The sequence below is a fragment of the Limulus polyphemus genome, unplaced genomic scaffold (assembly GCF_000517525.1).
Source record: "Limulus polyphemus unplaced genomic scaffold, Limulus_polyphemus-2.1.2 Scaffold50, whole genome shotgun sequence".
Classification (NCBI taxonomy): domain Eukaryota; kingdom Metazoa; phylum Arthropoda; class Merostomata; order Xiphosura; family Limulidae; genus Limulus; species Limulus polyphemus.
This window is the reverse complement of record NW_013665660.1, coordinates 1,380,768-1,395,871: the sequence shown is the minus strand read 5'-3', so window position 1 is coordinate 1,395,871 and position 15,104 is coordinate 1,380,768. Positions and strand designations below refer to the sequence as shown.

The 15,104-nt window shown below is 30.2% G+C and overlaps 1 protein-coding gene across 2 annotated transcripts in view; it reads left to right on the top strand.

Moving 5' to 3' along the window:
* LOC106463073 (rhophilin-2-B-like) overlaps window positions 1–15,104 on the top strand; it is a 40,051-nt gene that overhangs the window by 19,375 nt on the left and 5,572 nt on the right. For both annotated transcript variants that reach the window (XM_013923047.2, XM_022390798.1), the window contains exons 2-13: window positions 1,454–1,569; window positions 5,777–5,905; window positions 6,248–6,323; window positions 6,892–6,969; window positions 7,384–7,508; window positions 9,271–9,379; window positions 10,158–10,307; window positions 10,770–10,868; window positions 11,332–11,488; window positions 11,917–12,036; window positions 12,401–12,595; window positions 13,318–13,394. In XM_013923047.2, the coding sequence (XP_013778501.1) occupies window positions 1,454–1,569; window positions 5,777–5,905; window positions 6,248–6,323; window positions 6,892–6,969; window positions 7,384–7,508; window positions 9,271–9,379; window positions 10,158–10,307; window positions 10,770–10,868; window positions 11,332–11,488; window positions 11,917–12,036; window positions 12,401–12,595; window positions 13,318–13,394 (1,431 nt within the window). The remainder of the gene's footprint in view (window positions 1–1,453; window positions 1,570–5,776; window positions 5,906–6,247; window positions 6,324–6,891; window positions 6,970–7,383; window positions 7,509–9,270; window positions 9,380–10,157; window positions 10,308–10,769; window positions 10,869–11,331; window positions 11,489–11,916; window positions 12,037–12,400; window positions 12,596–13,317; window positions 13,395–15,104) is intronic.

Below are 15,104 nucleotides of genomic sequence, written 5' to 3'. Positions count from 1 at the left end.
ACGACTAGTGCAGATAGCCCTCGTGTAGCTTTGCGCGAAATTCAAAAACAAACAAACAAACACGGGTATCGAAACCTAGTTTATAGCGTTGTAAGTCCGCAGACATAACGCTATGCCACTGGGGGCTATTTGTTGTTAAGCGCAATGCTACAAAATGGGATTTCTCTGTGGTCTGCCCACCGCGTCTATCGAAACCCAGTTTTTAGTGTTATATGCCCTCAGATTTGAAGTTGAGCCATCTTTGGGGAGGGAAGCTTATATACACGTCTTAGTTTAATATCTTCTGTTAAAAAGCGCTTCTTGTTTCTCCACATGAGTTAATAACTATCTTTTATCTTAAGTTAGCTAACTCAAATCATTTTTAATCACTAACTTTTCAGTTGCGTCACATATACCATATTGATATAAAAACGGTGTTATTTTATTTTACTTGCATTTTCCACCTTCTGACTCTTGATACAAACGTTTTATATTAGCGATTAAAGCTTCATCATTTCAATAAATATAATATAAACATAAATTACATGTTTACTTACATGTATAATTCTACCTTTTTTCCCTTCTTGTGTTTACTGTATCCAGTAATGAGTATAATGCTTTACAAAACAGCCTATGACGTATTATGAGTCACTAGATCTTGTAATTTGAATGCTAAAGTAGTGAGAGAACAACATAGTAAACATTTTGCTTTTATACCAAGTCATGTTAAACAACTTAAATATACTTTTAAAATAACTTTTAATATAGTGATATATAATATTATATTAATTAAATTGTACATGTCATAAAATCATCTGATGAATTTAGAAATAATTAATTGTTATATTTAGTGTATCGATCTTTGTAAAATATTTTCATGAATTTTTGTTATCTGACTCATTCACCGTATGTCACAAGTTACGCAGTTACGAAACAATGGCAGTTTGAAATATTACCCAGAATTCCATTGTTCAACTATAATAGCTGCGCTGCCTTTGAGTACTGCTTAAATCATTTTTATAAAATGTAAATCTACAATAATCGTTACCGGTTTTATTAAATAATGTTAATTTTCTTTATTTTAACTAGTCGTGTTGTTTATTATTGGCTGTGATTCTTTTCACTGTCCCAAACAATTTTCGATCCGCTTCAGTGGCAGACTTAAGTCTTAATAGCATTCATAAAATATTGAATTAATACATACATTACGTTTGGATAACTTTATTTTGCTATGTGAAAATGTTTATGTGTGTTTAAAATAAATTCCAGTAGCTACGATGTTTTTTATTGTAGAAAGTTTGTACTAACCTCATTCTATTTTCTAAGAACTTTAATCTTTTGTCGAAAAGTGCGATACATACTGCTGGAATTACAATTTTCATACCGTGTGTGTGTATATATATAATGTGTTCAGTTTAATGCTTACATTTTGACTGTCTAACTGGTTTTCAAATTAACTTTTTTTGTCTTTCAGGGATCTGATCCTCGTGCTGCTACCTGTCGGGGTAAGCTTCAATACAGACGCTCTAAGCTGAACCAAGAGATGAACAAGGAAATGATGATGAGAAACGGGGCTGAAAAATTGTTTAAGTATGTACTTGTACAAATTTAAAGTAAAAAAAAACAACAAGATTCTTTCTCTTTAAGCTGTTGTTCCGTAGAATGTTCTAAAAACTACGGGTTTAGAGTAATGCAAAATATCGAAACATATTTCATACACATTATAGTGTTACGTTTTCCTATAGTTTTGCCCTTCTGGTGGCTCACCGGAAAGTATGAGTGCTTATAACGCTAAAAATGCCTGCGGTGGGCATAGTACAGATAGCCCATTGTATAGCTTTGTGCTTAACAAAAGAAAAAGACTACTGTTCTTTTTCAAAATGAACTTACATGCTTCAAATAGACTTCAACTTTTTAATTTGAATTTAAGCGACACGTTTAGTATGCAATTATTTAATTAAAAATATATCAAAAGTACGTTTGGATAACAATAATTCTAAGAACTTAAGATTGTAAGTGAAGAAGAATGTAAAACAATATGTCAAACACACTATATCTGCCATATCCTGTGCCGACGAGACTTTTCGTCTAGTGCCTGAGCTCATTTAAGCTTGAAATATATATATATATCACAGAATCAACAGTGGTACAGATATTTATCACATTTTTACGTCTGTTCTCCAAACATAAGTCACTTTTCTGCATCAATTAAAACCAACACAGCTGTGTTGAAAAGGAAATATCACCGATATATGATATTTCAATTCATAATTGAAATATTACGAATCTTATTTGATTGTATCTCTCAGTGTGATAAGTGTTAACTCTATTCACCCGCACAAATTAAAGCTCCACATTGTTAATACTCAGTGACCCCTATTATAGAATTGGTTTGTCCAGTTTGTGAATATTGTCTCAAAATTGAGATGCTATGGTAGATGAACCTTGAAATGTTATGTAAATAATTACCTTATTCTTAGTTCATGCAAACTAATGTGTTGTTCTGGCCAGTGGATTAGTAGGTTTATCTTAGCCCACCTATATGTATATTTGTCTGTAAAATAGTTCAGTAATCTCATTCTCAGCCTAATAGTATATTAAGTAAAATCCTTTAGATTGGGATCCAGCACGTAAAAGAGGATTCTGTAAGATTTCAAGATGAAGTGTAAACTTAAGTATGTCAGAGGTTTCAGCACAGGTCGTTTTATATGATATTGAGAGCACAAGTTCTATTTATTTTGCCCCCCCCCCCAGTGGAACAGCGGTATGTCTGCGGACATACAACGCTAGAAACCGGGTTTCGATACCCGTGGCGGGCAGAGCACAGATAGCCCATTGTATAGCTTTGTGTTTAATTCCAAACAAACAAATAATCTGTTTATTTTATGTGGTTGTACTCTTCCTCATCAGTTTAACTGATTAAAGAAGAAAAAGTTAATTAAGAATGCAAACCAATTTACCAGTGTTGTCCTTCTAGCTGATTGTCTTTCTGGTCAGTAGTTCAAAATTAAAATTAGGCACGGTTATTCCTGAACCCTAGGAGTTTCTGACCTGGTTGTTTAGGTAAGTACGTATAAGGTATTCAGGTTGAATATTTAAATTTCATGTGATGAGTACTTTGAACAACGGTAGGATAATTTGAGATAAAGAATTCACTTTTAGAAAATGAAATGTGGAGAGAGAGCTTGAATGGGTAATGAAACTATATTACAAGTACAACGTTTCGACAAGCCTTTGCCATCTCCAGTTTAATAACGTTCATTGTCGTACGTCACTTTAAATTGGCTTGTCATTAAGAATGTTTTTAGGTAATTGTTAAATCATGTTGTCTCTAAACGAAATTTCCTCTATATTCGCTATTCAAGGAAAAGCACATACATTTTTTTCCATTAACGATGTAAAGGTAATTGAATAGACGTAATATCAATTTTTATTAACATGCATGTAAAGCATATAATAGTTAACTTTTAAAAGAACTAAGATGTTGCTTGTATTTGCAATGATGAGACTTGAGTTTACATGCTACTTTAAAATTAACGCAAAACGTAGTTATAAAGTCAATTGTCTCAATCCCCAGTGGCACAGCGGTATGTCTGCTGATTTACAACGTTAGAAACCGGGTTTCGATACCCGTGGTGGGCAGAGCACAGATAGCCCAATGTGTAGCTTTGTACATAACTTCAAACAAACTCAACTCTAGTAATTTCTTTCTACATCTTCCATTCGTCCAATTATTATTTGGAATTAAATAATTTTTTTCATTTTTTTTATGCGTCTGTTACATCAACATTAATAATGTTTGTACTTGATATTAGACGAGATGTATAATTACGGTATCCCAAAAAGAGCTGCAATGTAAAATATTTTTTAATCTTTTTTTTTTTTTAAATAAAACGTATTATCCCCTACTTCCAAATGTGATGTGCCCACCTACCCTCCTAAATGTGATGTGTCCACCTGCATTCCTTCCAGTGAACACATTTTAAAATTTTTACAACAATAATTTTTATTTTAATTAACCGTTTTATTAAGATAATTGTTACTTAAGTAATTCGACTTGCATTCTAGGATGTCAACAAGCTAACTTGCACATGCATAGCCGAAAGGGGGAAAAAAATATAGCAATTCGTTGCACGAAGCGCGGCATACCTATTGATTTCTTGTAGATAACACTTGAAAGATCAGTTCTTAACGGCAGTGAAATGAAAAGAAGGTTTACAAGTGTGCTGCCTATTAAGATGGAAAGAAAGAACTTGTTGGATCACTACCGTGTGGAACCCTTGTTTATAAACTCAACTTTTGTGAATCGACTTCCTTATCTGTGTTAGCGATGTAAATATAAGGTACTTGGGTACGATTTTTACACAAGTTTTAAGGGCGTAGTGACATTTGTAGTGCATAAGTTACACTCGATATGTCTGGGCGTTGATTGTATTACTGTTAGTCATTATACGTGACATGAAAACTTGATTGCAGATGCTTTGTTTGCCCATGCATGGCACAAAATAAAAATCTAACAACAAATATAAGACATTATGCAAACTAATTGGGTTTATGACGTAAGGCATCTTTGAGTGTAAGCAACTGCATTACATGCAGATGATCTCCCTTCGATAAATTATATTGATTCATGCATATATAATACATAGTTTCCCAATGATTTATAAAAAATAAGCAGGTGTAAAAAATGTATGGTGAAGTGGTGTGTTTTGGTTTTCGCTCAACTGAAACATTTCTTTGTTTTGTGCGAGTAAAATGTAAATGAGAACTCCCGATTTTATGGTCGTACTTATACTAAGTATTTTTTTATAAAACTAAAATTATTCATCAAATTGTAAGTAAACAGTTTGAATCAGCTAGAAGCACTTGATTTTGCATTTAGCTTGAGTAACCCAACAATTCTTGAGAGCTATAGCTAGGTATTGCTCCTAAAACTTGAAAAAAGGACAACATAGCTTATAAATAAAAAGATACATTTATTTGGTTCGTATAGTTCAGAATGATAAACCTTGATTAGGATAGCATTAGAACCACAGACAAGTAGTCTACGCTAAAGTCTATCTTCCAATATGATAAAAATGAGGCACTTCTCTTGTGAGTAAATATTATTTCATCAATCAGAGGTCAAGTTAGAAAAAGTTGTCTTATCTAGTGTTTACTAGTTTGCTTTTCAATAGCTCAGCGGTAAGTCTGTGACCTTACACTGCTAAAAATCAGGTGTCTATACCCGTTGTAGGCAGAGTACAGATAGCACTTGTGTAGGTTGCTTTGTGTCTAACATCAAACCAACCATTACAACCTTTTGTACTTAATAAAGTTAATGCAAAGTTTCTATAACCCAATTTGTCAGTAACGTTGAAATTATACAGTTGTTTGCAATTGAAAAAAATATTTTTGGTTTTTCTATCATCAAGTCACATTCAGCCAAGAGTAATATACGTATTTTTTACTTTTATCTGAAGTTGATCAACCGTAACTTAAAATTATTGAAAATTTGAGTTTGTTCTACCATCTAGTGGAAACAATCGTAACTATATATCAGAATATCTGTTCTTGAAGATTTTATCTTAATCATTATTATAGCTTAATCAAGAAGTGTACATATACGTGTTTATTTAGTTAATACGTTTGACACTTTTCATTTGATCATTTAATTAAACTGACTCAGTTATGTGAAATCTTTCAAGTTTTAAAATGCCAATAATGAACTTAAATGATTTATTTTTGTTATTTTAGCTAGTCTCTGTAGAATTATTATTTTAATTGAATAAAATATATGTTCAAAACTAAATTTCAGAGTAACAACAAATAAGAAAATGCAAGAAATGGTGGCTTTGGAGCTGAGTTTTGTTAACTCCAACTTGCAGCTTCTGAAAGAACAGCTGGCTGAATTAAACAGTTCTGTGCAAATGTATCAGGATGAAAGGTATTAAATAACCAACCATTTATCATTATGTTAATTCTGTTAATATTCATGAAAAAAAAACTGACAGAACTATATCGAACAACCTATGTTTTGGAAGTTTAAATATGCAAACAAATTAATTGATTGTCAAACAAACCTCACTACAGAGCTGCACTCTTATTTACCCGCTGTGAAGATAATTTTGAGAAATAATAATTTTTGCTGTACTTTCTTTCTCACAACTTTGTTTTTCATCATATCACCATCTCTATTACCTGTTTTATAATTTAGGTACATTACAATAAAATGAATGAGATTAAACTTTACATAATCTTTCTTGATATTTTGCTTTGTTTGTGATAGTGCCCAACAGTTAGTTCCAATGATTCCTCTTGGCTTGAAAGAAACTAAAGACATCAATTTTGTGGAACCATTCAAAGTATGTAAATATTATTGTGGTTTGCATTATTTCTATTGCAATGTTTGTTAATGGAATTTAGTTTGGTCTAGAATCTTGGATGTTGCCAGTGTTTTAAGTTAGGGGTCGATTATATTTATATAAAAATAAAAGATACATATTGTACTTGAAGTTTTAAATATGTTTCAGTTCATTTCAGTGTTATATATATACATATATACATTATTGTATATACATAATCATTTAGAATTATTGGTGTAAAATAAATCAAAGGTGCTCAATAACCATAAATTTTGTGCAGTAAAATGTAATGCATGTTGAATTGGTTAGTATTAAATGAGAAACTGATGAAACAATTAGTACTAATGTTAAATGCATACAAATAAGAAGCCCAGAGGTTTAGAATTTTCTCATTAATCCATCTGCAATTCAGTATTAATTATCACTTGCCTACATATTTAAATTTGTCACTGTTGATATTAATTAGTATACCTATACTGTTTTTTTTTTAATTTCATGGTACATTGTTTTATGTGTTGGTGCGTAAGTGGATAAGAATATTTATTAATTAAACATTTACTATTGGAAGGACTTCATCTTGGAACATTACAGAGAAGATGGAAATCATTATGAAACCTCAATTCAGGAGCTCATGGGTATACGACAGGTAAATATCTTATTTCTTTGATAACAATTTTTGTAATCACTAGAAACTAAATCAGCCCATGAACTTTACCATTCCACTTCACAGTAATCTTCTTTTGTCTTATTGTCCTGTCTAATGCAAGAAATTCAGGGTAAAAATGTGTCAATATCATAGGGAAGGGGGCCATCTATTTAATGTAGTTGGGAGTATATCCAGATGAAAGGTGACTGTAAATTTTGTTGCAAAAAATTTTTCATTGTTGTGTTCTGCTAAGTTAAACATGTTATTTAAACTTATGTAATTATGATAAAAAAATAAATTGTTGATTTATCTCATTTTATTTATGGTTCAACAATATATGATATGATTAGAATTATGAAATTGATAAATGGATTATATAACAAACATATTTTGTTGGTGTTGATTTGATTTCAGGCTCTCAAAACTCCTTCTCGTGACCAAAGTGGTGTGCAACTGCTGTTTGAGTATTACAACTTGCTCTACTATGTGGAAAGAAGATTTTTCCCCCCACATCGAAACCTGGGCATATTTTTTGAATGGTCTGTATCCCCTCTATTGATAAAATAAATAATTATCTAACTAGTATATGTAATCATTATAGTTATAGGGTCAATAATTGACCCATTTAGTTTTAGGGTAGATTATAGTCGGTCTCTGTTATTGAAGAGGATATCTCAGTTTAGTAGGGAAACTTTGTAATGCATACCACATTAAGAATATCAGAAAGTTAAACATATAAGTTTAAACATACATGATTTTTGTATTACATAATCTGTTTTAATAAGATATATATATGGGTTAAAATCCTGTTTTATTTATTTCTTGTTTTAAGCTTCATAACTTTTTACCTACAGAAAAAAAATAGGTTATTAAAGTATGATGACATCATTATTAAGGTTTTGATTGGCAGAAGATATTTGTTTTCATAAAAATAAAACTACATTTTTCATATCATGTGTCTATAATTGTAAAGAATTTACAAAAAAACACTGTATTATGTCACTGAGGTGACTTTTCAGTCGAGATACAAAGGTTGAAAGACTTTTCACAAGAGCCATACATCATGTAGTTTCAATTTCTCATGTTGATAAGTAACAGTTTATCTTTCTAAGTGATTGTGTCCTAACTTTATCTATTGTTTTCTCTGCATCGGCTTTTATTGTAGCTATATATATGTAGTATTCCAAAGATAAGCCAAGCACACAGTTACCTGATCTTTATAATAACCAGATATTTGCAGACCTGTTTTGATTTTTTTGCTGGTGGAGAGAAAGAGACAAATCATGGTGTGAAATTGAAATATAAAAGTAGAAAAAAGGATGACTATGGAAGCAGTGTTGCATTGTGGTAAAGTTGTGAAAATAGATAGGAAAACAGCATATAATTAAAAATTAAACAAGAATAACAAGGTAATAAAATAAAAATGAATGTTACTTGAAAAATAAGCTGAAGATGGTTTGGCTGGTTAATAGTAAGGAAACAGGCATAATCAGTATGCATCACAAGACACAGGAATATCAGGAGAGACACAGTAAGTCTTGACTCTAAGGAAGAAAGGAATTTGGCTGAAAATGCCAAAACTTCTAAAAATTCTTTTTGTAGCAGACCAGAAGTATCTCTGCTCCATATGACACTTCCATATATATAGGGTAATTAGGAATTAGGACATAATACAACTGTCCTATGAAACAGTAGCTAGCTTCCACAAGTGGAACTTACTACAGAAAATAATACTTAAGTGAAATGGGCACAGAATCTCAATCAATTTTAAATTTCTGAATTAGAATTGGAGAAAAATTTTAAATAAAAAGTAAATGTATAATAGAAGAGTGAGATAGTTAGCATTTGCATAGCACATGTATTGATCTAAGCTGTGGGAATAAAAACATTGCTATCCAGTAGGCTTGAAGATTATTTAATTCTGTTGGTTTGTGCCACTATTCAGTTGGATTTTGTTGAAAATATTTTATCTTTTGAAATTTTTTTATTTGTATTCTTTTTCTTCAAAATAATTTAGTATCAGCTATTACTTCATCGTAATAACATTTGATTTTGATATTTTTGTTATATAAATTTGTATAAAAAAAAGATATATGAAACATTACTGGTAAATGATAAATGTGGGAGCTGATTTAAGTTATGGTGACATTTATTTCTGCACATTAAACACTTTTTCTGTTAAATAAGTAATTTAACATTTTATCTGATAACATTAAGAAGGGCAGAGATGTTTCCTTATATAAGTGTCTAGATTTGTAACAAATACAAATAAAATATATTAAGTGACTAATCCTTCCCTAGGTTTGACTCACTGACAGGTGTACCGAGTACCCAGAAAACCATAGCGTTTGAAAAAGCTAGTATCCTCTTCAATATTGCTTCCCTATATACTCAAATTGGAGCTAAACAGGTAAGAGATTAGAACTAAAGATTAAAATCATTAGAAGTTGAATTATTGTATCAATTAAGTTATATCATTATATTATTTTAAAAATGCTAAACTGTCTACTGGTGTTAATTTACATTATGAGTCTTATACAGATATCCACTTCTTAATACGAAGATAACTTTAAGTTTAAATAATTCACATAAAAGACACTGAATTGCATTTCTATGTTTAAAGAAAAGTGTTTTTGCTTAATTATTGATAAAAAATTTAAATGTAAAATATTTTGTTTATGTAAAATTGGTTTATTATTAAACTTGAAATAATTTTATTTTAGTTACTACATTTATATGGCCCACAGAATGTTTTCAGCTTTGTCAGTTGAGTAAAAGTACCAATAAAACTAATAATGTACATTTTTATGAATGTATTTTAGATTGTGCCTCATTATAGCAAATAAAGGTCACTGAAATCATTGTTTAATAATTCTTTCATTTAGTTACATAGATTTCCTGGTGTTAAAATATGTATAATATTTGCTCAGTTTTGAATACGACAAACACTACAGAAGTTGCTCAGCTATTTTACAGTTCTATGATTGCTATTCTGTTTATTCCTTGAAATTAATAACCCATACCTCTTTGCAAAAATTATATTAAATCTTGCTACATTATATATATTTTTGATATTGCTTATATGAAAAATACCTCAGCAACAATCCTCATCAGTTTAAATAGCCTTTTCTCAGGTGAAATGTGATTTTATTCATCAGGTCTGATTTGTTTTTGTGTGTAATTTATAGAATCGAACAAAAAGTCCTGGAGTTGATGCTGCTGTTGACAGCTTTCTTCGAGCAGCTGGAATGTTCTGCTACATCCGAGAAAACTTCAGCAATGCTCCAAGCATGGACTTAGCTCCTGATACCTTGGAAACATTGACTTACCTTATGCTAGTGTGTTTATATTTTGATGTACTGTTCTTTTAATAGTTGTGTGTCATTTCTATACTGATAAAACTTTTGTGTTTCTCATATCCTATTTATTGGAATTGTATGCGTGTTGTAACAATAATTCACATTATGAAATTAAATTTTCATTAGATATACTATTTTAAAAACTTGTTTTCCTTCTTTTATTTTAATAATTATTATCTTTTTGCTGTACGTAATGCTTTAAATCACCCAGTAAAGCTTAACTTACCTGCATTATTAATTTATATTTCAATAGCCATATTTTTATCATGTTCATTTGTTAGTTTACTCAGCAATTGTATATTCTTTTTATCCTAATGAAGTACTGTTTCTGAAGTATTTAACTTCATTCAGCTCTAACATACTGTTATTTTCCTGTTGTGAATGTCTTGTAAAATTGTACCTCAGATGACATATTTCTAATATTTTCATTTTTTGTTAAAGGCCCAAGCAAGAGAATGTTTGTTTGAAAAATTATCGTTGACCCCGGTGGAGAAGATGGGGATTGAAATCTGTCTTGACACTGCTCAAGAAGCAGCTGAGGTTTGTATTAAAGGTGTTATTCTATCGTTTAAAAAATCTGGTTATTATGTGTAACAGTGGGCTTATTTTACAACTAACTATGACACAGGGATTTTAAATATAAAAGATTCCCCATTGTGTAACATTTTAGTTCTGTTTTTTTTTTCAGAATGTCATATTTAAAGCTGAAATCTTTATTTTAAGCCCCCTCCAATGATTCATGAGTAAGCTTGAAGGCTTATAACATTAAATTTAGGGTTTGATTCTATCAGTAGATACAGCTCAAATAGTGCATTTTGCAGCTTTGTACTTAATGATGAATAAACAAACTCTGTTAGATAAAAAAATTAAAAACTAAAAATATTGTTTGTTAACACTTGAAGGAATTGCTATTTAATTCTTAATAACATAATCATTACAGTTTTCAAGATGTTTCCTATAATTAATTGCACGTTTTGAAACAAATTCGAATTTCTTTTGTTAGGTATCTGAGGTATATAATCATGTCCATAAAGTGATGTCGAGGCCAACGGTCAAGAATTATGTACCATATTCGTGGATTAGTCTTGTTTGTGTAAAGTCTGAACACTATAAAGCTTTGGCTCATTATTATGTTGCTGTTGGTCTTTTGGACCACATTGGTAAGTGGATTTTGTTTTTCATATTTCATACAATTAAAACAATCTTCAGATAATTGCCCTCCAATTTTTATTCTTTTTTCGTTAAATAACTACATTTAACTTGGTAAGAAAATCTGGGTATTATTTTAATACTTATCACTTAAGAACTTGTAAGCCATGTATTTGTTTGCACTTATTAAAACATGATATGCTTGTTATTTTACAGTACAACCCAATTATATTAAAGTCATTTACACTGTTAAGTAGTTGAAATAATAAAATGTATAGATAAACAATAAATAGCTTTTTTTTTTAAACTGACTGCTTATTACATTGGTTTACTATATATTTATCTAACATCCCCTCAACTTGTTATTAATGATGTTAGATCATAGTATCTTTTATTAAACCTCATTTGTTAATTCTTTTTTCTCTGATTTGGCTTTCAGGCGAATTAAGTGACTCAGCAAAGCTAGGCTTAGCATTTTTACACAGACAAGACCAAAAAACCACCACAACCCCTTTTGACATTAACGTTCCTAAGAACACAGATGAACGCAGACAACTAGGTAAGAGATTTGTTCTTTTATCATTAATTATCTATGATGTACTAACGTGTCAAAGCTTGATTAATATTATTATTATTAATTTACGGGATAATCTATTTTTCAGTCTTTTAAAGGCTATGAAACATCATTTTAACTTGCTGTACTAGTTCTCTTTGGAAAAGAATTTAAGTAACTCAGTATTTGTTGTACTGGCACAAGGAATGTTAGTATTAGAAAATTTTAAAAATACTTATATATGTATGCCCTAGCCATTTTCAAAAGAAAACAAATGTTATTGCAAATACATCTCTTGCTTTTGACACTAAACATTCAATGAGAATTTGGCACATCACAGATTTCCTTCTCTCTTCTTACCTAAAAACAGGAAAGGCACATCTTCGGGAGGCTCTTTATCTTCACGAAGAGGCTTTACGTTTGCACAGAATGTGCCGCCAGTTGCGTCAAGTCGATACATTGCAGAATCGGCTACGTGTTGATCATGATGCTACACTCAATAGGTATGCAGATATTGAAGAAGAAGATGACTTTCAGGAAATAATTGATCCACCAGATATACAAGGTGAGTTCATCTATCATTCGTAATTTATAACTGACCTTGGCTTTAGGAATGTTGTGCTTAACATTAATCATGTTTTTGTAAAGACTCGTCAAAATAGGAGTATCTTGAATATTAAATTTTTTAAATAAAAATACCTTTATCAATCTGTTTTGAAATCTATGCTCAATGCACAAAGAAATTGTATCCATGGTTTTAAAGAGTGCTTTAAAAAATGACAAAAGCATAGTTCACATTGTGTAAATTATAATTTCTAAACAATTTATTTCCTCCTTTAATGTTTGATAAACATCTGTTATTTCTCTTTTCTTAGTGGAATTACAGTGACATGTAGTTTAAGATGAAAGTTTAAATGCATATGCCAATAATGTATGGTAAATGAATATCTAAATGTATAATGAGATATTGTAAAGTGGCAATTTACAAAATTTAATGATTTATGCAGTTCTTAAGTTTTTAGATAATTAACAAATAAAACTTTTTTGTAACAATTTTGTTCTTTCTCTAACATGTATTTATATCAATAAGAATGAATTTCTTAAGAAGTAGAAATTTAAACTTTCAGTGTATTTGAAACCCATGCTGACTCTAGTTGTACTGAGACTGTTTATGCTTTTCTAAATCTGGATTAGAGATGTTTCAGGTGTCAAACCACAGTTTCTTTGCCATAAAGTACGTATGATATGGTTGTTATTTTCTAAGATAACTTTTGTTGTGGTTTTCAGCATCAACTAAATACCAACTGTCCCTAACACCTCCAGATTTCTCTCAGTATAAAGTCAAAGACATTTTTCAAGAACTGGTGAGTATATTAGTTTTTTTTATACCTTAAGTATGAATATTTATAAATAATTACATAACTTGTTTTACCAAAATATTTTATTTTACAGCTTGACTTGCTTGTTTATCAATGTGATGTTGAGAATCTTTCTTGATTTGTTTATAAGTATACTTTGTTAATAGATCTTATAGTCACTATATGATATCCTGAGGCTTTATCCTTTATGTTGTTATATATGTGCTATTACAGTTCTCTGGTAAACTTACTTATTATTAACTGTTCATGACAGTATGAAGTACTAAGACAATGTATACTGCAAGTTTGTACTACATATTATTTATTGAATGAATTACTAGGACATTGTCTCCTTGGAGTTTGTCGGAATGGATTGTGATGAACATTGTGTACTTGGATCTTATTTGTTGAATTTATATATATGTATTGGTAGTTGTTAAATATTCTTTGATACATGAATCAAAATATGAATGAGCACTTTGACAGCATGCCCTTCAGTTTATTTTTTCTATATTCCTAAAACAATGGTGATATTTGCTCCTCCAGATTCATGTACTCTTTCAACTAGAGTTTACAAAGAGGAACTAAACTATAAATGCATAAACTTCATTACTGTACAGTTGTGTAGAAGAAATACATCTGACTAAATATCCACTTATAAATTGGAAATCCAATTCACCATTACTAAAAGTTTATTACTTGGAAAACCATAAAAGACTTCCTACATATGTAGCCTTTTCAAACTTTGATCAGATTAATCCTATCACAGTTGCCTCTTGTATAAGCCAGCAAAAATAATTAAAACTTTAAGTTTCTCATTGTAGCTCAGTTTTTTAAACTAGGTAGCCCAGCTCTGCTTCCTTACTGGCTCATTTTTATCTTTTTTGTAATAATGAATACATTTGACAAAATGAGGTAAACACGAGTGTTATGTAAACTCACATAACTTTTTATTAGTCCTAAATTGAAATATTCTTCATTCGAATTCTCCAAACCTATTATTCATTAGCTTCATTGTAAAATCAGCCACACACACTGCCCAAGTCTTCATGCTTTTCTCAAAAATTACACCATTACACCTAAATTCTTCTCCATGATACCATCATTGAACACAACAAACAAATTTTTACCAGGTTCAATAACCTAAGTGAATAACTTTACACTTCTCAAATTTAAAATACATTCTTATTTGCAAGATTACTTATTAGATATAGTTTTAGCTTTCCTGAACAACTTGATATTTTTCTTACAAATTTGTCTTAAAATTATAGCCTACATTTACATAGATATCATTTATATAAATAATTCATGACAATGATTATTAAACAGAACCTTTGTGAAACCTTAGTCACACTTAATTCATGCAAAAACTAGTCTGTGGTTTTTATGACTAAGAAATTTTTAATTTCTTTCAACCTTTCCATCAATACCAATAGAGTAAAACTTGATAATTAATCTTTCGTACAAAACCTTACTAAGAGTAAGAACCACATTAATGATCTTTTTAATCATCTGAAAGTTTCTGCTATCTAATGACATTTAAAAATAATATTTATGGGGTTTTTAAGTCCTTTTTAAATCACCATAAGGTAACCTAAATTAATTTAGGTGTGTGAATAATGTTAGAACACTGTGCCTAATTTATTATTCAGTATTATACAGAGGACCAACTGTTTAATGATTATATATATATATATATATATATATATATATATA